At 36.4% G+C, this 23,834-nt stretch overlaps 1 protein-coding gene across 2 annotated transcripts in view; it reads right to left on the bottom strand.

Annotated features, from left to right (window-relative positions):
- NECAB1 (N-terminal EF-hand calcium binding protein 1) overlaps positions 1-23,834 on the bottom strand; it is a 259,253-nt gene that overhangs the window by 132,402 nt on the left and 103,017 nt on the right. For both annotated transcript variants that reach the window (XM_033411712.2, XM_004283224.3), the window contains exon 4: positions 1,945-1,970. In XM_033411712.2, the coding sequence (XP_033267603.1) occupies positions 1,945-1,970 (26 nt within the window). The remainder of the gene's footprint in view (positions 1-1,944; positions 1,971-23,834) is intronic.

Genomic DNA, 23,834 nt, shown 5'->3' with positions numbered 1-23,834 from the left:
TATATATATATAGTTGATTCACTTCTTTGTACAGCAGAAACTAACACAACTTTGTAAAGCAATTATACACTAATAAAAAATTGGGTAAGAGTACAAAAACAGTTATAAGCTGTGTAAGATCAGGAAAGTAATAAATTTGCTCCCAATAGATTTTAGATCAGAGCTAAAGATGGCACAAATAGGAAACCAAAGACCCAATGCTAAAGTTCATACACAATTACCTAATTAAAGTCAAGTTATGTATTGACTGGCCGGAATAAGTTATGGCCTAAAGCTGCTATTTAGGAAAGTGAGTAATCTTGACTTGCCTATATACTGCTGCTGGGCGTGCACACTGGAAGAATCTTTGACCAAGTAACTACACTTTTGGGAATCTATCTTACAGAACTACTTGTATAAGAGTGCAAAGAGAATACAAACAAGGATATTTACTTCAGTGTTGTTTGTCCCAGTGGAAATTTGGAAACAACCTGAAAACGCAAAACAACTGAAAGGGATTTGGTTAAAAATTTTAAGGTAAATGGGACACTATGCATCCTTTGTAATAAAATGATATAGAACAGTGTGCACTTCTATTGATCATATAGTATACACATTGTTGGAAAAAAACATACTCATATATATCAATGTCATTACATGTGTAAAAATGTTTGGAAGGATACATTCCAAGAAGTTAGCAGTGGAGATCAGTATCAGGGGAAAGAGAAGTGAGTGAGAGCCTTTGACATTTTCTCTTATACACCTATATAATTCTGTGTTGCTAAATTAAAAAAAAAATAGTTAAATATTACTTTCATAAATAAAATAAGAAATATCTATATTTTATTTTAATAAAGTATTTATTAAAGTATTTTGAATTCTAGGTCCATAATTTAGTAAACTGATAAACTAAATAAAAGCAACAGAATGAAAGTTTTAGATACTTGGACCTGTTAATTGGCTTCTACTAAAGAGCACAAGAAATCCATTTTCCATGTCAATCGAACACTGCCCCTCCCACATAAAAGGGAGTATTTTTGCTGGGTGTGAGTCTACATATTTCATTTGCTAGCACTGAAAACTTTGGTTTTAATTAGAATCCATTTTGATTAGAATATGTTTACTTTATATTCACAAAATAATGAAAAATGAAACTTCACTCTGGAAATTAAAATGCATATTCTTGAACTGAGAGGGAGTATTATAACACAGAATTAGGAGTACAATCACTGGGTTTAAAGATATAGAGCAATTCTGTTGAATTAAAACCCCTTAACTAGTTCCCTAACTAAAATTATGCAGGAAAATCAGAGTCAAAGCTTTCAAAATAAATATAGAATAGGTCTTTAATCTAGTTCTATTATTAGAGAAGACAAATTTTTGAGAACGAAGAATAAATCTCAAAAGTATTTGCCTTTTCATATTTCTAGCCTATTACTTTTGTTTCCACCCACAAAAATGAAGAAAGTAAATGAAGAGGCCACTAAATCAGGAATTTGTTAAGACATCTCTCCCCACTGAATCATTTGTTTTGCAAGTGACATTCCAGAATGGTTTAGGCAAGGTATGGGACAAAGTTGTTTTTACATATCAAGGGATCAGCTTTGCAAAAAAGTAACCAAAGCCTCTGCACAATATATTTGAAGTGAATAATGAAGTTGTATTAAACAACACTTTAAAAATATATTCAAGCTGGTGGAATATATTCTTGTGAAACTTATTGTACTAATTATAATTCTCCTGCTATGAACAAATTAATAAGGGCCAACTCTTTCTTCAGTGAAATACATGCTTGAACAAAACTCATGGATAAACATAAATTCCTTGAGATCTCAACTATCTTTTACTTTATTCCAGAACTCCTAATCTATGGCATTAATTTCAGGGTTTGTAGAAATATGTAAGACAGTGTTCTTTCTTATTCTAAAGCAAGTAATGGGTTTGATTGGCTTTAAATAAACTTACCACATAGTTCTTCTGTGTCAAGGTTGCTGAAAAGATGAAAAAAAGTATTATTATTTTGGTAATATTTAAGTTTTTAAATAGGTAAATACAGTTATTCCCCAATCTGTATTGTTATATTAATAGATGATACGTAGTTATGGTATTTTCTCTTATAGATTCTACACTGTTGAAGTAGTCAACCAAATATTAGCAATGATTGTCAGATTTTGTCTTTAAACAGATTAAAAGAAATAATTGTTATTTTTCTGGAAAAATGTATTTTATTTATTTATTTATTTTCCTAGATTTTCATTGAGATATAACTGACATATAGCGCTGTATAAATTTAAGGTATACAGAATAATGATTTCACTTATATACATCAGGACATGATTATCATAATATGTTTGGTGAACATCCATCATCTCATACAGATACAAAATTAGAGAAACTAAATTTTTTTCCTTGTGATGAGAACTCAGAATTTACTCTCTTAAAAACTTTCATATATAATATACACAGTGTTAATTATATTTACCATGTAGTACATTATATCCCTAGTACTTATATACCTTGTAACTGAAAGTTTGTACTTTTTGACTGACTTCCTCCAATTCCCCCTTCCCCAACACCCTGCCTCTGTAACCACAAAACTGATCTCTCTTTCTATGAGTTTGTTCGTTTTGGGAGTATAATTGACCTACAACACTGTTAGTTCCTGTTACACAACATAGTGATTCAGTATTTCTATACATTTAGAATAATCACCACTATAAGTCCAGTTAAGTTCTGTCACCATACAAAGATATTATATAAGTAATGATTATATACCCCACGCTATACATTTCATACACATGACTCATTAATTTTGCAACCGTAAGTTTATACCTCCTAATCTCCCCCACCTATTTCTTTCCTCCCCCCACTCCCTCCCCCTGGCAACCACCAGTTTGTTCTCTGCATCTGTTTCTGTTTCTGTTTTATTATGTTTGTTAGTTTGTTTTGTTTCTTACATTCCACATATAAGTGAAACCATACAATATTTGTCTTTCTCTGTCTGCTTCCTTCACTTAGGATAATACTCTCTAGGTCCATTCATGTTGTCTCAAGTGGCAAGACTTTATTCCTTTTTAATGGCTAATATTCATGTATATTTATGTATATATGTCACATCCTTTATCAATTCATCTATCAATAGACAGGTTTCTTCCATATCTTAACTATTGTAAATAATGCTGCAATGAACATAGGGCTGCATATATATTTTCTTTTTTCCAAAAATAATAACCAGCATTTATTGACTGTTTACTATGTTCCAGGTACTGCTATAAACATTTTATGTAAAAAATTATGTAACTTTTTATTATGGGAAATTTTAAACTTAAGAAATAAAGAAAAGATCATTATGGATAAACAACAAGGTCCTCCTGTATAGTACAGGAAACTATATTCAATATCCTGTGATAAACCATAATGGAAAAGAATCTGAAAAAGAATATATATATATATCTATAACTGAGTCACTTTGCTGTACAGCAGAAATTAACACAGCATTGTAAATCAACCATACATCAATAATTATTTTTAAAAAATTAAAGATCATTAAAAAAACTTTATGTACGTATTGCCCACTTTAAATCATTATCATCAACATCTTAACATTTTGCCATATATGTTTTATTAACCACCATCATTCTCCTCCCTCAATTTTTTTTCTGGTGTATTTAAAGAAAATGACAGATGTCCTATAATTCACTCATAAATATCTTAAATACATCCTTAACTTTTAAAATATATTAGCTATTTTAGTCGTAAAAAGCAGATACTACTATTACTCCCATTTTACATATGTGTAAACTGAGGCAAATGTTATTGAGTGATTCAAACCCTGGAGTCTAATGGCCAGCCTCCAAGGTGGCCCCTGACCCCTGCCTCCTGGTATTCATATTTTGTGTAAGTGCCCTCACATGTTACACCAGGGTGGGTCTGAGAGACCATGCATATATCTTTTCTAATTGGTGTTTTTGTTTTCTTCAGGAGTGGAATTAGTTCTATTTTTAATTTTTTGAGGAACCTTCATACTGTATTCTACAGTGGCTACACCAGTTTACATTTCCACAAACAGTGCATGAAGGTTCCGTTTTCTCCATATCCTCACCAATACATGTTATTTATTGTATTTTTGATAATAACCATTCTGACAGGGGTGAGGTAATATCTCATTGTGGTTATGCTTTGCATTACCCTGATGATTTGATGTTGAATATTTTTCAAGTACATGTTGGTGATCTGTATGTCTTCTTTGGAAAAGTGTCTATTCAGATACTCTGCCCATTATTAATTGGGTTGTTTGCTCTTTTGATGTTGAGTTGTATGAATTCTTTGTTATTTTGGGTATTAAGCCCTTATCAGACATATCATTTGCAAATATCTTTTCCTATTCAGTAGAATGCTTTTTAATTTTGTTGATAGTTTCCTTCACAGGACAAAAGCTTTTCAGTTTCATTTGTTTATTTTTGCTTTTATTTCCCATGCCTGAGGAGAAAGATTGATAAAACTTACTAAGGTTGATGTCAAAGAGCCTACTGCCTGTGTTTTCTTCTAGGAGCTTTGTGGCTTCAGGTCACACATTTAACTATTTAATCCATTCGAATTTATTTTTGTGCACAGAGTGAGAGAGTGTCCAGTTTGATTATTTTGCATGTAGCTGTCCAGTTTTCTGACCACCATTTATAGAAGAGGCTGTCTATTGCCCATTGTATATTATTGCCTACTTTATCATAGATTATTTGACCAAATAAGTGTAGTTTCACTTCTGGGCTCTCTATTCTGTTCCATTGATCTATTTGTCTGTTTTTGTGCCAGTACCATATTGTTTTGATTACTGTAGCTTTGCAGTATAGTTTCAAATCAGGGCGTGTGATACCTCCAGCTTTGTTCTTTCTCAAGATTATTTTGGCTGTGCAGTGTCTTTTGCATTTCCTTGCCATTTTAGAATTATTTGTTCTAGGTCAGTGAAAAATGCCATTGGTATTTTGATAGAGGTTGCATTGAATTTGTAGATTGCCCTGATTTGTATGATAATTTTAACAATATTAATTCTTCCAACCCAGAAACATGGTATATCTTTCCAGCTGTTTGTGTCATCAGCAATTTATTTCATCAGTGTCTTATAGTTTTCCAAGTACAGGTCTTTTACCTCTTAGTTCAATTTATTTCAAGGTTTTTTATTCTTTTTGATATGATTTTGAATGGGCTTATTTTCTTAAGTTCTCTTTCTGATAGTTCATTGTTAGTGTATATAAATGCAACAGGTTTCTATGTATTAATTTTGTATCCTGCAACTTTACTAAATTCATCGATTAGTTCTAGTAGTTTTGGGGTAGTGTATTTAGGATTTTCTATGTACAGTATCATGTCATTTGCAAACAGTGACTTTTTACTTCTTCCATTTCAATTTTGATCTTTTTTAATTTCTTTCTCTTGTGTGACTGCTGTGGCTAGGTTTTCCAATATTATGTTGAATAAAAGTGGCAAGATTGGACATCCTTGTCTTGTTCTTGATCTTGTTCTTAGAGATTTTCACCATTGAGTATGATGTTACTTGTGGGCTTGTCATATATGGCCCTTTATTATGTTGTGGTATGTGTGTTCCATAACCACTCTGTTGAGAGTTTTATCATAAATGAATATGGAATTTTGTCAAAAGGTTTTTATGTACCTATTTAGATGATCATATGATTTTTATTCTTCAACCTGTTAATATGTTTTATCACATGGATTGATAATATCCATCCCTGGGATAAATCTCACTTGATCATGGTGCATGAACTTTTAGATGTATTGTTGAATTTGGTTTGCTAAACTTTTGTTGAGGATTTTTACATTTATGGTCTTCAGTGATATTGGCCTGTAATTTTATTTTTTTGTGATATCTTTTTGGGTTTTGGCATCAGGGTGATGCTGGTCCTATAGAATAAGTTTGGAAATGTTTCTCCCTCTGCAATTGTTTGGAATTGTTTGCAATAGATAGGTGTTAACTCTTCTCTAAATGTTTGGTATAATTCATCTGTGAGGCCTGAACTTTTGTTTGTCAGGAGTATTTTTTATTACTGATTCAATTTCATTAAGAGTAGTTGGTCTGCTCATATTGTCTATTTCTTCCTCGTTCACTCTTGAGAGATTGTATGTTTCTAGACATAAGCTTTCTTCAAAATTGTCCACTTTATTGGCAATTGTTCATAGTAATTAATATCTTATGATCCTTTGTATATCTGTGATGTTGGCTGTAACTTCTCTTCTTTCATTTCTGTTTTGATTTAGACCCTCTCTCTCTTTTTCTTGATGAGACTGTTAAAGGTTTATCAATTTTGTTTTCCTTTTCAAAGAACAGCTCTTAGTTTCATTTATCTTTTTTTTTTAGTCTATTTAATTTCTTTCTGATCTGATATTTATGATATTTATGATTTGTTTCCTTCTACTAACTTTGGGTTTCTTTTATTCTTCTTTTTCTAGTTCCTTTAGGTGTCAGATTATGTTGCTTATTTAAGATTTTTCTTGTTCCCTGAGGCAGGCTTGTATCACTGTAAACTTCCCTCTTAGAACTCCTTTTGTTGCATCTCATAGATTTTGGATTATTACATTTTCATAGTCATTTGTCTCCAGGTATTTTTAAATTTCTTCTTTGATTTCTTCAGTGAACCTTTGGTTCTTTAGTGGCATTTTGTTTAGCTTCCACGTGTTTGTGTTTTTTGCAGTTTTTCTCTTTTAGTTGATTTCTAGTCTCAGAGTGCTGTGGTCAGAAAATATGCTTGACATGATCTCAATTTTCTTAAATGTACTGAGACTTGTTTTGTGACTGAGCATGTGATCTATCCTGGAGAATGTTCCATGTGCACTTGAAAAGAAAGTGTGTTTTGCTGTTTGGGGATGAAATGGACATTTGTCCTAAAGTGTCATTTAAGGCCAATGTTTCCTTATTGATTTTCTGTCTGAATGATCTGTCCATTGATCTAAGTAGGGTGTCAAAGGCTCTTACTAACATTTTGTTAGTGTCAGTTTCTCTTCTTATGCCTGTTGATATTTCCTATGTAATTAGGTGCTTCCATGTTGGGTGCATATATATTTATAATTGCTGTATCCTCTTCTTTGATTGTTCCCTTGATCAATATGTAATGTCCTTCCTTGTCTCTTGTTACAATCATTATTTTAAAGTCTACTTTTTCTTACATAAATATTGCTACCCTGGCTTTCTTTTCATTTCCTTTTGCATGGAATACATTTTCCCATCCCCTCACCTTCAGTCTTTGTGTGTCTTTAAATCTGATGTGAGTCTCTCATAGGCAGCATAGATATAGGTCTTGTTTTTGAATCCATTCAGCCTCTCTATGTCCTTTGATTGGAACATTTCATCCATTTACATTTATAATTATTGATAGGTATGTACCTATTGCTGTTTTGTTAATTGTTTTTGGTCTGTTTTTGCAGTTCTTTATTACTTTTTCTTTTGCATTCTTCCAAGGTGATTTAATGACAATTGTTAGGGTTATGTTTGTATTCCTTTCTATTTTTTGTGTATCTATTATAGATTTTTGGTTTGTGATTATTGTAAGGTTTCTATGTAGCCATCTATGTATGTATGTATGTATCTATGATTCATTTAAGAAGCTGATCTCTTAATTTCAAATATATTTTAACTACCATACATTTTTACTGCCCCCCCACATCACACTTACTGTTTTTGACATCATATTTTACATATTTTTGTCTTCTGTATCCCTTAGATAAGCGATTTATTGTGGACAGGTATGATTTTACTACTTATGTCTTTTAACCTTCCTCCTAGCTTTATATCTGGTTGATTTACTACCTTTACTGTAATTTGCTTTTAACAATGGGATTTTTCCTTTTATACTTTTAATATTTCTAGTTTTGGCCATTGTGTTTCACTTAGAGAAGTTCCTTTAACATTTCTTGTAAAACTGTTTTGGTGGTGCTGAACTCTTTTTGCATTTGCTTGTCTGTAAAAATTTTCATCTCTCCTTCAAATCTGGAGTAAGCCTGGCCAGATAGAGTTTCTTGTAGGTTTTTCCCTTTCATCACTTAAAATATATCATGCCACTCCCTTCCAGCCTGCAGTGTTCCTCCTCAAAAGTGAACTGATTGATAGACTTATGGGAGTTCCCTTGTATGTAACTTGTTGCTTTTTCCTTGCTGTTTTTAATAGTGTCTCTTTAATTTTTGTATTTTAGTTATGTGTCTTGGTGTGTGTCCTAATGCAACCAGCCTCCTGGTAGGTGGGGCTGTTTCTCCAACTGGATATTTTTGTTTCTTGAGATCTGCTAGTACTTGTTTCACAGACTTGTCAGTGGGTCAGGTCCCATTGCTAAAAAGCTAGACAGAGGATTCCAAGAGGGCACTTGCCAGCACTTTGTGGTAGAATGGGTTCCAAAAAATGTCTGTGGCCAATGTCTAGGTCCCTAGCATGAGCTCCAATTGCCTCCTGGTCTCTAGTAGTTCCACAATAAAAAACTATTAAAGTACTAAAGTGTTTGTCACCTCAAACATTACCTTATTTAGCTGTTTACATAAAGCATTTAAAGATTCAGTGCAAAGGAAACACTCCCATTTACCATTGCAACAAAAAGGATAAAATACCTAAAATGAACCTATCTAAGGAGACAAAATACCTGTATGCAGAAAACTATAAGAAACTGATGAAAGAAATTAAAGATGATACAAACAGATGGAGAGATATATCATGTTCTTGGATTGGAAGAATCAACATTGTGAAAATGGCTATATTACCCAAAGCAATCTACAGATTCAATGCAATCCCTATCAAACTACCAATGGAAATTTTCACAGAACTAGAACAAAAAATTTCACAATTTGTATGAATATAAAAAAAGACCCCGAACAGCCAAAGCAATCTTGAGAAAGAAAAATGGAGCTGGAGGAATTAGGCTCCCTGACTTCCGACTATACTACAAAGCTACAGTAATCAAGATACTATGGTACTGGCACAAAAACAGAAATATAGATCAATGGAACAGGATAGAAAGCTCAGAGATAAACCTACGCACATATGGTCAACTTATCTTTGACAAAGTAGGCAAGAATATACAATGGAGAAAAGACAGCCTCTTCAATAAGTGGTGCTGGGAAAACTGGACAAGAATGAAAGAATGAAATTAGAACACTCCTTAACACCATATACAGAAATAACTCAAAATGGATTAAAGAGCTAAATGTAAGGCCAGACATTATAAAACTCTTAGAGGAAAACATAAGCAGAACACTCTATGACATAAATCACAGCAAGATCCAAAATAAACCAATTGGACCTAATGAAACTTACAAGCTTTTGCACAGCAAAGGAAACCATAAACAAGATCAAAAGACAACCCTCAGAATGGGAGAAAATAGTTGCAAATGAAGCAAATGACAAAGGATTAATTTCCAAAATTTACAAGCAGCTCATGCAGCTTAATATCAAAAAAGCAAACAACCCAATCCAAAAATGGGTAGAAGACCTAAATAGACATTTCTCCAAAGAAGACATACAGATTGCCAACAAACACATGAAAGGATGCTCAACATCACTAATCATTAGAGGAATGCAAATCAAAACAGCAATGAGGTATTACCTCACACCAGTCAGAATGGCCACCAACAAAAAATCTACCAAAAATAAATGCTGGAGAGGGTGTGGAGAAAAGGGAACCCTCTTTCACTGTTGGTGGGAATGTAAATTGATAGAGCTACTATGGAGAACAGTATGGCAGTTCCTTCAAAAACTAAAAATAGAACTGCCATATGACCCAGCAACCCCACTACTGGGCATATACCCAGAGAAAACCATAATTGTAAAAGAGTCATGTACCACAATGTTCATTGCAGCACTATTTACAATAGCCAGGACATGGAAGCAACCGAAGTGTCCATCAACAGATGAATGGATAAAGAAGATATGGCACATTTATACAATGGAATATTACTCAGCCATAATAAGAAATGAAACTGAGTTATTTGTAGTGATGTGGATGGACCTAGAGTCTGTCATACAGAGTGAAGTAAGTTAGAAAGAGAAAAACAAATACTGCATGCTAATACATATATATGGAATCTAAAGAAAAAATGTTCTCCAGAACCTAGGGGCAGAACAGGAATAAAGACACAGACGTAGAGAATGGTCTTGAGGACACTGGGAGGGGAAAGGGTAAGCTGGGAAGCAGTGAAAGAGCAGCATTGACATATATATATATATATATATATATATATATATATATTACCATATGTAAAATAGATAGCTAGTAGGAAGCAGCTGCATAGCACAGGGAGATCAGCGTTGTGCTTTTTGACCACCTAGAGAGGTGGGATTGAGAGGGTGGGAGGAAGATACAAGAGGGAGGGTATATGGGGATATATGTATAGGTGATTCACTTTTTTGTACAGCGGAAACTAATACAGCAATGTAAAACAATTATACTGCAATAAAGATGTTAAAAAGGGCAAAAAAAGATGCAGTGCAATCCCTATCAAAATTCCAATAGCATTTTTCACAGAAATAGAGCAAACAACTTTAAAATTTGTATGGACCCACAAAAGACTCCAAATAGCCAAAATAATCTTGAGAAAGAATGAAGTTAGAGGTATCACACTTCCTGATTTCAAACTATATTACAAAGCTATAGTTATCAAAGCAGTATGGGATTGTTATAAAAACAGACATGTAGCTCAATGAAACAGAATCGAGAACCCAGAAATAAACCCATGCACATATGGTCAATTAAGTTGTGATAAAGGAGTTTAAGAATATACAAAGGGAAACAACAGTCTCTTCAATAAATGATGTTGGGAAGCTGGACAATGGCATGCTGAAGAACAAAACCAGACCACTATCTTAGACCATACACAAAAATCAACTCAAAATGTATTAAAGACTGGAATATAAGCCTGAAACCATAAAACTCCAGCAAGAAACCATATGGGGTAAACTCCTAAACACTGGTCTTGGTAATGATTTTTTTTAATTTGACAAATTAAAAAATGCAAATGCAAAGACAGCAAAAGAAAAAAAGAGGAAAAAAATGGAGCTACATTAAACTAAAAAGCTTCTGCACAGCAAAGGAAACTATGAACAAATGAAAAGTCAATCTACACAATGGGAGAAGATATTTGTAAATCATGTATCATGATATATTATATATAATCGTATATACATAAGGGGTTAATATCCAAAATATATGAAGAATTTATACAAGTCAACAGCAAAGAAAAAAAATCTGTTTAAAATGTCATCAAAGGACTTATACATTTTTCCGCAGAAGACACACATATGGCCAGCAGACACATGAAAGGTACTAAACCTCACTAATTAGGGAAATCAAGTCAAAATCACAATGAGATATCACCTCATACCATCAGCATGGCTGTCATCAAAAAAATAAGAAATAAGTGTTGATGAAGATATGGAGAGAAGGGAATCCTTGTGCACTGTTGGTAGGAATGTAAACTGGTACAACCGCTATGGAAAACAGAATGGAGGTTCCTCAAAAAATTAAAAATAGAACTGCTATATAATCTAGCAATTCTATTTCTGGGTATATATCCAAAGGAAATGAAATCACTATCTTGAAAAGATATCTGCACCTCCATGTTCAATTTAGCATTATTAATAATAGCCAAGATATTGAAACACCTTAAGTGCCTGTAGAAGGATGAATAAAGTGTGATGTGTGTGTGTATGTATATATACATATATATATGAATATTATTCAACTATAAAAAGAAGAAATCCTGCCATTTGCAAAAACATGGATGAACTTTGATGGCATTAAGCTAAGTGAAATAGGTCAGATAAAGACAAATACGTGCTTATATGTGGGATCTAAAAAAAACCAAACTCTTAGATACAGAGAACAGATTGGTGGTTGCCAGAGTGAGCGGTGTGGGGTGGGGGAAATGGGTGAAGGGGGTCAAAAGGTAAAAACTTCCAGTTAAGATTTAAGTTAAGGGGATGTAACATATAGCACAGTGACTGTAGTTAACAATACTGTATTGTATATTTGAAATTATACCCAAGAAAAAAAGAATGTAATGATGCGAGGCGATAGATGTCAATTAAACTTATGGTAATTATTTTGCAATATATACACATATCAAACCAATATGTTATACATCTTGGACTAATACAATGTTGTGTGTCAATTATTTCTCTACAAAACTGGGGGAAAATGAACTATTGTGATTAAAACAAACAAACAAACAAATCCTCAGTGGAAGATCTACTGGGAAGTAGCCTAAGTAGAATGGCCAGGGGAGATTGTTATCTCAGAAGTCAAGGAGAAGAGAGTTCCAGGAGTTCACTATACTGAAGAAGAGCGCAATAAGGTATGAAGAAGAACCACTGCAATTTACACTTACTGTTTTTGGCAACTTTTGAAACAATAGTTTCAGTCCTTTCCTGAAATTGGAGCCAGGGTAATGCAGGCATAGCATAACAATCACTCTCTGGAGAAATGTGGCATGAAAGGAAGAAATAATGTAGGGCTGTGGAGACTTAGGGAGATGGACTCAAATGAAGGGAGAAAGTTATATTTACAGACTGGAACCAAGACACTGAGTGGAAAGAGGAGGTAACAGATGGAGAGGCGCCAAGCAGAGACAGGAAGGAGGGGTTTGAAGCACAGCTGTAACCTCAAAGCCGAGAAGGCATATTCCTTTCTCCTAGCCTAAAAAAACTTTTTTTAATGGCAGAAATCTAATCAGTTCACAACCGTGTCTATTTTCTAGTTTAGAGTTTTCTAAATCTGGCTAAGCATTTGGACCACATGAAGAATTTTTAAAATGCAGATTTCCAGGCCAACCCCTTAAAGTTCAAGGTGTGACTTAGGAATCTCTTTAAAGAAGTTGCCAAGGTGATTTTGGTAGTCAGTACTTCCCTCTCAATACTCTACCTTTAACACTTTCTCTCAAATCAAATAAACTATTTCTTAGAAAACTTGCACACCCTTTTTTGTAAATATACAAAAAGCATTGGGAAATTGTCCAAATTCAAGAAAGTTTGATATGACTAGCAATGTTTCAATCTTTTCAAAAAATGAAAAGAAAAATTCAGAGAAATAAAATGGTTACTTTGGAGAGTAGGAAAAATGATGGGTTTGGAGCATGTTTATACCTTTCTTTTTATGCAATGAAATGCATTGCTAAGCATAATTCTGAACCTAGCATGCCTCATAAAATCCTTGATCTTTCTACTAATATTTCTAAAATTCAATCTTGAGGGCTTATTTCAAATATCACTTTGCTTTGAGAATTCAGTCTCTGTCATCAGACAGGCAGTATAAGAAAGTCAAGAAGAAACATTCCAGAAAATTGTTCAATACAGTGGAGAAAGCTTTATTAGTGAAAAATGAATTCTTCCCTTTTTTCTTTTTTCTTTTCTTAAAATCAATATTGTGTTTTCATCAAAATCCATTCAAGTGCTTGATATGGACATGAGGGGAAAATCAATTGTTTTGGAGTTTATATATATTTATGTTATTGGAAAGAGCAGAAATTACAAAAATTAAGCAAAATGTTAATTATAAGTGAAAAAAGAGGGAGGTTATTATGTGGAACCAAGACACATGGGATCTATTCCAACATTCTGAGGTACTATTAGCAATTATATGATGTTCTGAATTTTGTATGTGAGTTAGGGGAGGGAAAATAAATACTTTGTAGAAACATTTTGGACTTTGCATACATTTTATATCACCTATATCCAATATAATCTCTTTCATTCCACTGATTAATTTAACCATTCAAAAATATGGTTGGGTAGTGATCCTATATTTAAAAAAAATCAGACTCAAAGAAAATCCATACAAATTTAAACATAATCACATATAAAAGTCTGCATACATGTGCTGAGCAATATATTCCCTCAATGGCCTGCTTATCCCCTTTCAGGACCAGTACATGAACCTGTTTCACTGGTTTGCCTCATAAAATATCTCATTCTACTAAGATTTCTAAAACTCAATTTTGCAAGCTTATTTCAAATATCCCTGTTGCCATTGAGAACTTTGTCTTTGTCATCATGCAGGCAGTGTCCTTGTTTGTTTAGGCAGGTAATAATTATACATACAAGACATAACATTCAAAAGGTAAAATGGCATCTCCAGTGAAAAGTCTGTCTTCCTCCTACCTCAACTCCTAGCCACACAGCTCACTTCTGGTAGGGCATATATTATTTCCAGTTTCACGTGTATCTTTCCAAGAATATTCTTATATTAACTAACAAACTCATGCATATATATTTTTCTTTTTTAATCAAAAAGTAGCATACTGTACAGGTTATTCTATATGTTGCTGATTTAATGACAATGTATCTTGGACACCTTTCTTATCCATACATATAGTGTTGTCTCATTATATATAGTGTTGTCTCACTATTTTACTATAGGGGTTTTCTACCAAATGAACTACCGTAATTTATTTATAAAAGCCCTACTCAATGAGTATAACTGTTAAGACAGGCTACCTCCAAACTAACTGAAAGGTAATTTTACATATAAAGAAGTCCCACATCAGTGCGCTCATCTCTAACTACTCCTCCTAAGTCCAGGCAATTTCCTCTCCAATTCATTGCTATCAGATGACATCCCATTCTCAATATATAGTCTCATGTTTGAAACCTGGGTTTAAATCTGTACTGTGAGGCTGTATCTTGTAGCAGCAGAGAATCGGGAGACGTGAGTTTTTGCTTGGATCCACCGTTGACTAGATGTGCTACTGAACTTAAATAAGTTGCTTAGATTTCTAAGCTAGAGTTCCCTCATGTATAAATTAGGGATAGAAATAATTATACATTTCTCAATGGATTATTTGTGAAGATTGAATAACCTAATATATATAATGCCTTTAGCCCCTTGCCTGGCACATAACTAGTATCCCCCAAAGTGGTAACTCTCATTCCAAGGGACACTTAGATAATTATGCTTTAGCATACCAAAGGGGTGAAGGATTCTTAGTCATTTACCATGTGCCAGCATTTCCTTTACCCTTAACCATATAGAACTGATTACCTATTATTAGGAGAGAATGACACCATTTTGAAGGACTAGGTCTTTCTATTTCCGGGTAATATTATGATATTATGACAAGGGAAAGAGGATAAACGCATGAGATACTCTTTAGACTTTATATCTTTCCCTATGTCAGGGAAATTTTCCATGCTTGTTTATTTGCCAGAAGCTCAAATGAAGAAGAGAAAGGTGAAACTGTATGTCATCATTGCCAGTCACATTGCGTTACCTTGAGGGAGAGAAGTTCCTGTTTTCAGAGCTTGACTGTGGGTGAACCTTTCCTTGACTGTGCTTCCTAAGATCAGAGAAGACATTGTGGGGAGTGTATTCAATTCTCCTTGGGCATAAAAACAGCTCCAACAGAGACCTCACCATCGTAGAAATCTGAAGAGCCAGTCAGGGTGATACCTGATTGTTAATGCTATCTTGAACAGAAAATAAAGGGATTTGTAGAAACCCCTTTGGACTGACTTTTGGCATCTTCTTAGAATTCTGAAATTTTTACTCATAAATGGAAGCTATTCATTAGTTCGAGATCTATAAGGAAGAAAAAAAATCATCCTTGATGTCTAATTTAAAAATTCTCCCAAAGAGCCCAAAGCCTAACTTCTCTCATAATACTCTTCTACCAGCAGACATATTCCTACTTCCATAAGTTTTTCCTTCTCTTCCCTGGACCTGGAAAGACAACTTCCTTCCTCTCATATCATTATGTTAGGCCCTGCAATGCCCTGCGTGTGTTCCATCTTCTTTACAATGCTGTTTTTGACCACTCCAGCCAATCTTTGACTTTCACTCTTCTGAACCGTCAACTGTCGTTCTTAGCCTTTTGTGCATACTGACCCTATTGAGAATCTTTAAAACCAGGAACCATCTCCAACTACTTAGCCACCTAGAAATGGCATATAAATATACACAAAACTAGTTTGGTAGTTTGAGAACCCTCAAGGCCTATCATTGAAATCCTAGGTTCTTAGCATTTTTCTCCAAATCAACCCACTTGGTACTGCCTTATATTGTTATTTAGTAAATGTAAATGTACTGCAATGCAGTAATGTAATATTGTTATTTAGTAAATGTAAATGTAATGCATGTATTATCTCCCTCCTAGGTTAGTAAATTCTTGAGCACATAGGTAGTAAAATTCTTAACTTATTGGTATCATTCTCAGTGTTCTATAAATATCTCAAATAGAGGTGCCTCCCAGAAGGGAGGGGCATATCAGGAACAGCAATGGGCCATTGTGCAGTGATTCTCACCCTTGGCTGCACATTAGTATCACCTAGAAAGCTTTAAAAATACTGATGCCACCGCTTCTTATTTATTTGGTCTTGGGTACAGCCTTGGCCTAGTAATTTTTTTTAAAGCTCCCAGGGTAATTCTAATAGGCAGACAAGGTTGAGATCCACCAGTAGGTGACTAATAGTAAACTCTCCTGAATCAGACTGATTAGGTTTGAATCGAACTCTTACACATTGTAGCTGCATGATCTTAGCCAAGTTACTGCTCTGAAGCTCAGTTTACTCAATTGTAAAGTGATGATAATGATAAATTTAGCCCTACAGGTTGTTCTGAGAATTAAAGGAGATAAATCTTGAAACATTTGACAGGGTCAGGCAAAGAGTAAGCACTCAATAGATATCAGCTGCTACTATTACTTTAAATAATAAACATACACACACAGATACTTTGGTATACACCTCACAACAAAGACCTAAGTGCCTTACCCTCTTAGAAACAACACAGGTGATTCCCATTTAATTATAAGTGCCATCCTTCTAGCCATTATTCCCAGGGAGCTGTTTCCATGTTTTTGTGCTACAGCTCAGCTATATCATAAGATCCTGTTTCTAGGTGAGGCAGTAGAAACAGCAGAGAAAGCTCCAATGGAGATAATAAGTGAAAGAAGCTGGGACAGGTACAATATAGACTGTAATGGTCTATCTGAGTTAGCATCCTTGACTTGATGATACCACCAAATGAACTTCAGCAGGTGTATTCACAGAGCATATGCCTTCATAGCACTCTCTGAGATTCCTTCTTTAAGTATTTTGCTGTGGGAGTTTGGCTTCAGGGGAGATTAATTCCTTGGGAACATTTTTGTGCAAATAATAATCCATGTATAACTATGTTTTTCTCAGCTTCAAATGGTATTATATTTTAGGATAATTGCAAATTTGAACAGGCAAAGAAATAATATATTAAATACACACATCATTAGAAAAAACTGTGATCTTTGTTTCAGTTGGGTTGAATGATACTAGTTTCCTAATAGCTTTCTTTATAGATGCAATTTAAAAAATAAAATCAGGGACTTCCCTGGTGGTGCAGTAGATAAGAATCTGCCTGCCAATGCAGGGAACACAGGTTCAATCCCTGGTCCAGGAAATCCCACATGCTGCGGAGCAACTAAGCCTGTGCACCACAACTACTGAGCCTGTGTGCCTAGAGCCTGTGCTCTGCAGCAAGAGAAGCCACTGCAAGAAGCATGCGCACTGCAAAGAAGAGTAGCCCCTGCTCGCCACAACTAGAGAAAGCCTGTGTGCAGTGATGAAGACCCAACACAGCCAAAAATAAATAAAATTAAAACTTAAAAAAAATAAATAAATAATAAAACCAAGTATGGTTTTTAATCTTGTATCCCCTCCCCAAAAATCTTTAAAAAATACTCTAAGAAGTATCAGTGACTTGCTATGAATGAAAGAGCATGGCTTAGGAAAATTAGTCAATCATTCACAGCCTTAGTTTTTTCTGTTTAAAATGGTTAAGTGAGAGATGAGTGGGAAAGCATGTTATTATGAGAAAATTTAAATTTTGAAACTACGAAGTTCTGGTTTGATTCCCTGATCCATCCTTTACAAGCTATGTGACCCTTGAACTTTTGAAGGTCACATTGAACTTTTCAGGGCCTTGATAAGTGGTGGTAATTTAAAAGGAGGTAAAAGTATAAAACATTTAAAATAGTGCTCTGCAAAAAGTAGGAATTTGACAAATGTTAGCTTGTATTCTTCCTGACAAACATTCATTTAAGGTGAAATCAGATATTTCTCCACAATGCAAGTAAGGTATCCAGGAGAGACTTTAACGAATACATTTCTCTCAGAACACTCCTTCCCCAGCAATAAAACTATAAACAACAACAACAAAAGTATATTCATTCATTTTAACTAAATGTAATGAAGGAGACACTGGATCCTGTGTACTGGGGAAGGAAAGAAATAAACACAATTAAAAACTAAATAATAATTTAATGATTTCAATGGAAAAAGGGACTTGAACTCCACTAATAAGATATAGACACAGTAACAAAACCCAAGATCTCCTGTCTCCTAATCCAGTGCTCTTTCCTCTGAGCTGTCCAATAAAGCATACATTGCGATTTTTATGGTGTTTCTGTATCATGTATTACATATTTATCAGCTCTTTGTATTTATGACAAATGATCTTTACATGATTCATTTTTCCCTTCTCTCCAGGATTCACTATCTGCTCCAGACTGCCAGTTCCCCCAGCATCTTTGGCATTATGCCAGATTTCTTCAAGCTTAAATCTTCTTCCTATTCTCCATTAATTTATAACATGCTTTGGGGAAATGTGCTGCTTTGTGCACAAAGACATATTTAAGTTATTGAAATGAATATCAAGGGGCATTGCTTATCCTATCCCTTTCTTACCTTACTTACCTTTCTTTTAAACCGTCTAGTTTCTCCCTTCCACATCTCCATTTCTATCTTCCTCTCTCTGTTCCTTTTTGACATTCATAAGAGAAAATTTAAATGATTTGAAGTGAATTAGCAACTACTTTGTTTGACAGGTCACAATGCATTCCCTTTTTCCTTGTATAATTTTGGCATATTAAATCAATTCTAGACTATAGTTTATTCTAGTCCCTTCTCTTTCTGCTCTGGAGAGTTCAAACACAAAAGAAAATAATTTTATTACAAAGATGGAAATTATTACTACTTGCAATGATCAACTATGGCTGTTTTGTTAAAAGCTTTATTAAAAATGAATAATACAGGGAAATTTTAACTTGTTTTTTGAGTATTCTACCATAAAATAACAAATCTGAGTAATAATCTAAATTATTCTAAGGATAAGTGGCCAAAGGTGGAGGCTTAAGAAGACCTTGAGCTCATCTCCTCCATGTGCACACCAAAATTACAACTATTTGCAGAGCTACTATTGATGAGAAAGACTAAGACTAGAAAATATTTTCTATAACTAAAGATGTAAAGAAGGGACTACAAGAAGATCGGTATGAGGGGTGGAGACACAATATAGTCAAGACCCAATCCCTGAGTAAGTGAACCACAAATGGGAGGATAATTACAATTGCAGAAGTTCTCCTCAAGGAACAAGGAGTCAGCATCACAAAGAGCTCCCCATACTGGGGACTTTGCACCAGAAAGATGAACCCCCAAGAACACTTGTCTTTGAAAGCCAATGGGGCTTATTTTCAGGAGAGTCAGAAGGCTGTTTGAAATAGGAACTTAAAAGGGGCACACAAAAATCTCACATGCCCTGGGACCCAGGACAGAAGCAGTAATTTGAAAGAAGACTGGGACAAACCCCATGCTGCTCTTGGACAGCCTCTGGAGAGACAAGAGGAAACCAGAGCTCATCCTGGGTATATAGACACTGGCCAAAGTCATTTTGGGGAGCTCATTCTACAATGAGGACACTGGGGCTGGCAAGTGCCCTTTTGGAATCTTCCATCTAGCCTATTAGCACTGGGATCTGGCCCCACTGACCAGCCTGTGGGCACCAGTACTGGGATGCCTCAGGCCAAGCAGATAGCTAGATGGGGACACAGCCCCATCCAGAGCAGGTTAGCTGCCTTAAGATCCCCTGAGCCCTCAGCCACCCTGGAGCCCAGTCCAGTCCACCAGAGGGCCCAGAACATGGCCCCTCATACTAGTTCACTGGCACTATCCCCAGGGCACCTGGAATGACACTGAGACCCCTCCTCACCCACCAGTGGGCTGGCACTATCTCCAGGATCAGCCTCACAAACCAGTGTGCAGGCACCAGCACCAGGACCATCTGGACCACAGCCAGGACAATCAGCAGGCCAATACGAACTTTGGGATACCTTAGGCACCTCAGCCAGCTACCCATGATTCAGCCGCACACACCAGTGAGCCAACACCAGCTTTGGGAAACCCAGGACCCTGCAGCCAGCCTTGTATGAAACTGGTCCTGCCCACCAAAGGATCAACTCCAGCTCCTAGACCCCCAGGGCCCTGTGGCCAACACCCCAGGACCTGGTCCGCCAATCAGTGAGCTGGCAGTAGCCCCTGGACCCAAGGACCCCAACCCTGCCTACCAGCAGGCCAATACCTGCTCTAGGACAACTTGGACCACTCAGCCAGTCAACTAGAGATCCACCCTCACTCAACAGCAGGCAATAAACAGCTATGAGACATCATGGACCCCGCAGCTAGCAGGAACCACCTCACCAGCCAGCAGGTCAACAGTACACATGGGACCCTCAACCCCACAAACACCCACCCCAGAACTCAGTTCCACCCACCAGTGATTCAGAAGTAGCCCTACTTGAGAAAACATTTGCAAATGATATGACTAATAAACGATTAACGTCCAACATATATAAACAGCTCACACAACTCAACATCAAAAAAATAAACAACCCAATTAAAAAATGGGAGAAGAACTGAATAGACATTTTTCCAAAGACGAAATGTAGACATCCAACAGGCACATGAAAAGACACTCAGCGTTGCTAATTATCAGGTAAATGCAAATCAAAATAATCATGAGATATTACCTGACTCCTGTCAGAATGGCTTTCATCAAAAAGACCACAAATAACAACTGCTGGCAAGGATGTGGAGAAAACAGAACACTGTTGGTGGGAATATAAATTGTTGCAGCCACGGTGGAAAACAGTATGGAAGTTTCTCAGAAAGTGAAAAATAGAACAACCATGTGGGAGACAACTTCAAGATGGCAGAGGATTAAGACGTGGAGATCACTTTCCTCCCCACAAATATATCAGAAACACATCTACATGTGGAACAACTCCTACAGAACACCTACTGAATGCTGGCAGAAGACCTCAGACTTCCCAAAAGGCAAGAAACTCCCCTCGTACATGGGTAGGGCAAAAGAAAAAACAGAGACAAAAGAATAGGGACAGTACCTGCACCTCTGAGAGGGAACTATGAAGGAGGAAAAGTTTCCACACACTAAGAAGCCCCTTTACAGGCAGAGAGGGGAGTGGCAGGGGGGAAGCTTTGGAGGCAGAGAGGAGAACGCAGCAATAGGGGTGCAGAGGGCAAAGCGGAGAGATTCCCACATAGAGGACCAGTGCCAACCAGCACTCACCAGCCCGAGAGGCTTGTCTGTCCACCAGCAGGGGTGGGTGAGGGCTGGGAGCTGAGGCTTGGGCTTCGGAGGTCAGATCCCAGGGAGAGGACTGGGGTTGGCTGTGTGAACACAGCCTGAAGGGGGCTAGTGCACCACAGCTAACCAGGAGGGAGTCTGGGAAAATGTCAGGAACGGCCTAAGAGGCAAGAGACCATCGTTTTGGGGTGCGCGAGGACAGGGGATTCAGAGCACCATATAAAAGAGCTCCAGAGGTGGGCGCAAGCCGCAGCTATCAGTGCAGACACCAGAGATGGACAAGAAATACGAAGGCTGCTGCTGAAGCCAACAACAAGCCTGTGTGCAAGCACAGGTCACTATCCACACCTCCCCTCCCAGGAGCCTGTGCAGCCCGCCACTACCAGGGTCTCATGATCCAGGGACAACTTCCCCAGGAGAACACACAGTGTGCCTCAGGCTGTTGTAACATCACGTTGGCCTCTGCCGCCGCAGGTTCCCTGCACATTCCGTACCCTTCCCTCCGCCTGGCCTGACTGAGCCAGAGGCCCCTAATCAGCTGCTACTTTGACAGATGCCCTCAGGCGACTACACACAGAGGTGGGGCCAAATCCAAAGTTGAACCCCAGGAGCTGTGAGAACAAAGAAGAGAAAGGGAAATCATTCCCAGCAGCCTCAGGAGCAGCAGATTAAACCCCACAATCAACTTGATGTACCCTGCATCTCTGGAATACCTGAATACAAAATGAATCATCCCAAAATTGTGGCAGTGGACTTTGGGAGCAAATGTAGACTTGAGATTTGCTTTCTGCATCTAATCTGTTCTTGGTTTTATGTTTACTTTAGTTTAGTATTTAGAGTTTATTATCATTGGTAGATTTGTTTACTGAATTGGTTGCTCTCTTCCTGTTTTTCCTATGTATACATATGTATATATTTTTTCCTTTTTCTCTTTCTGTTAGTGTGTATGTGTATGCTTCTTTGTGTGATTTTTGTCTTGCTTTTACCATTTGTCCTAGGGTTCTGCCTGTCCATTTTTCTTAATTACCTTTTTATTTTTTTTTACTTTTTAAGACTATTTTTTTATTTTAATAACTTTACCTTATTTTATTTTTTAAATTATTTCTTTTTTTCTCCCTTTTCTTCTGAGACGTGTGGCTGACACAGTCTTGGTACTCCAGCCAAGTGTCAGGCCTGTGCCTCTGAGGTGGGAAAGCAGTGTTCAGGACATTGGTCCACCAGAGACGTCCTGGCTCCATGTAATATCAAATGGTGAAAGATCTCCAACTCAATGCTAAGCCCCAGCTCCACTCAATGACCAGCAAGCTACAGTGCTGGACAACATATGCCAAACAACTAGCAAGACAGGAACACAAAACTACCCATTAGCAGAGAAGCTGCCTAAAATCATAATAAGATCACAGACATGCCAAAACACACCACCGGATGTGGTCTTGCCCACCAGAAAGCCAAGATCCAGCCTCATCCACCAGAACACAGGCACCAATGCCCTCCACCAGGAAGCCTACACAACCCACTGAACCAATAATAGCCACTGGGGGCAGAACAAACACAATGGGAACTACAAACCTGTAGCCTGCAAAAAGGAGAAAACAAACAGAGTAAGTTAAGCAAAATAAGAAGACAGATAAACACACAGCAGATGAAGGAGCAAGGTTAAAAACCCACCATACCAAACAAATGAAGAGGAAATAGGCAGTCTACCTGAAAAAGAATTCAGAGAAATGATAGTACAGATAATCCAAAATCTTGTAAGTAGAATGGAGAAAATATGAGAAACATTTAACAAGGAACTAGAAGAACTAAAGAGCAACCAAACAAGGATGAAAAACACAATAAATGAAATTAAAAATTCTCTAGAAGGAATCAATAGCAGAATAAATGAGGCAAAAGAACAGATAAGTGCCCTGGAAGATAAAATAATGGAAATAACTACTGCAGAGCATAATAAAGAATAAAGAATGAAAAGAATAGAGGACAGTCCCAGAGAACTCTTGGACAACATTAAAGGCACAAACATTCAAATTATAGGGTTCCAGAAGAAGAGGAGAAAAAGAAATGGACTGAGAAAATATTTGAAGAGATTATAGTTGAAAAGTTCCCTAATATGGGAAAGGAAATAGTTAGTCAAATCCAGGAAGCAGAGAGACTCCCATACAGGAGAAATCCAAGGAGAAATACGCCAAGACATGTTAATCAAAATATCAAAAATTAAATACAAGGAAAAAATATTAAAGGCAGCAAGGGAAAAACAATGAATAACATACAAGGGAATCCCCATAAGGTTAGCAGCTGATCTTTCAGCAGAAACTCTACAAGCCAGAAGGGAGTGGCAGGACATATTTAAAGTGATGAAAGGGAAAAAACCTACAACCAAGATTACTCTACCCTGCAAGGACCTCATTCAGATTCGACAGAGAAATTAAAACCTTCACAGAAAAGCAAAAGCTAAGAGAATTCAGCACC

This window comes from Orcinus orca, chromosome 17, assembly GCF_937001465.1.
Source record: "Orcinus orca chromosome 17, mOrcOrc1.1, whole genome shotgun sequence".
Classification (NCBI taxonomy): Eukaryota; Metazoa; Chordata; class Mammalia; order Artiodactyla; family Delphinidae; genus Orcinus; species Orcinus orca.
The sequence above is the reverse complement of the archived record's forward strand: the minus strand, read 5'-3'. Positions and strand labels throughout refer to the sequence as shown.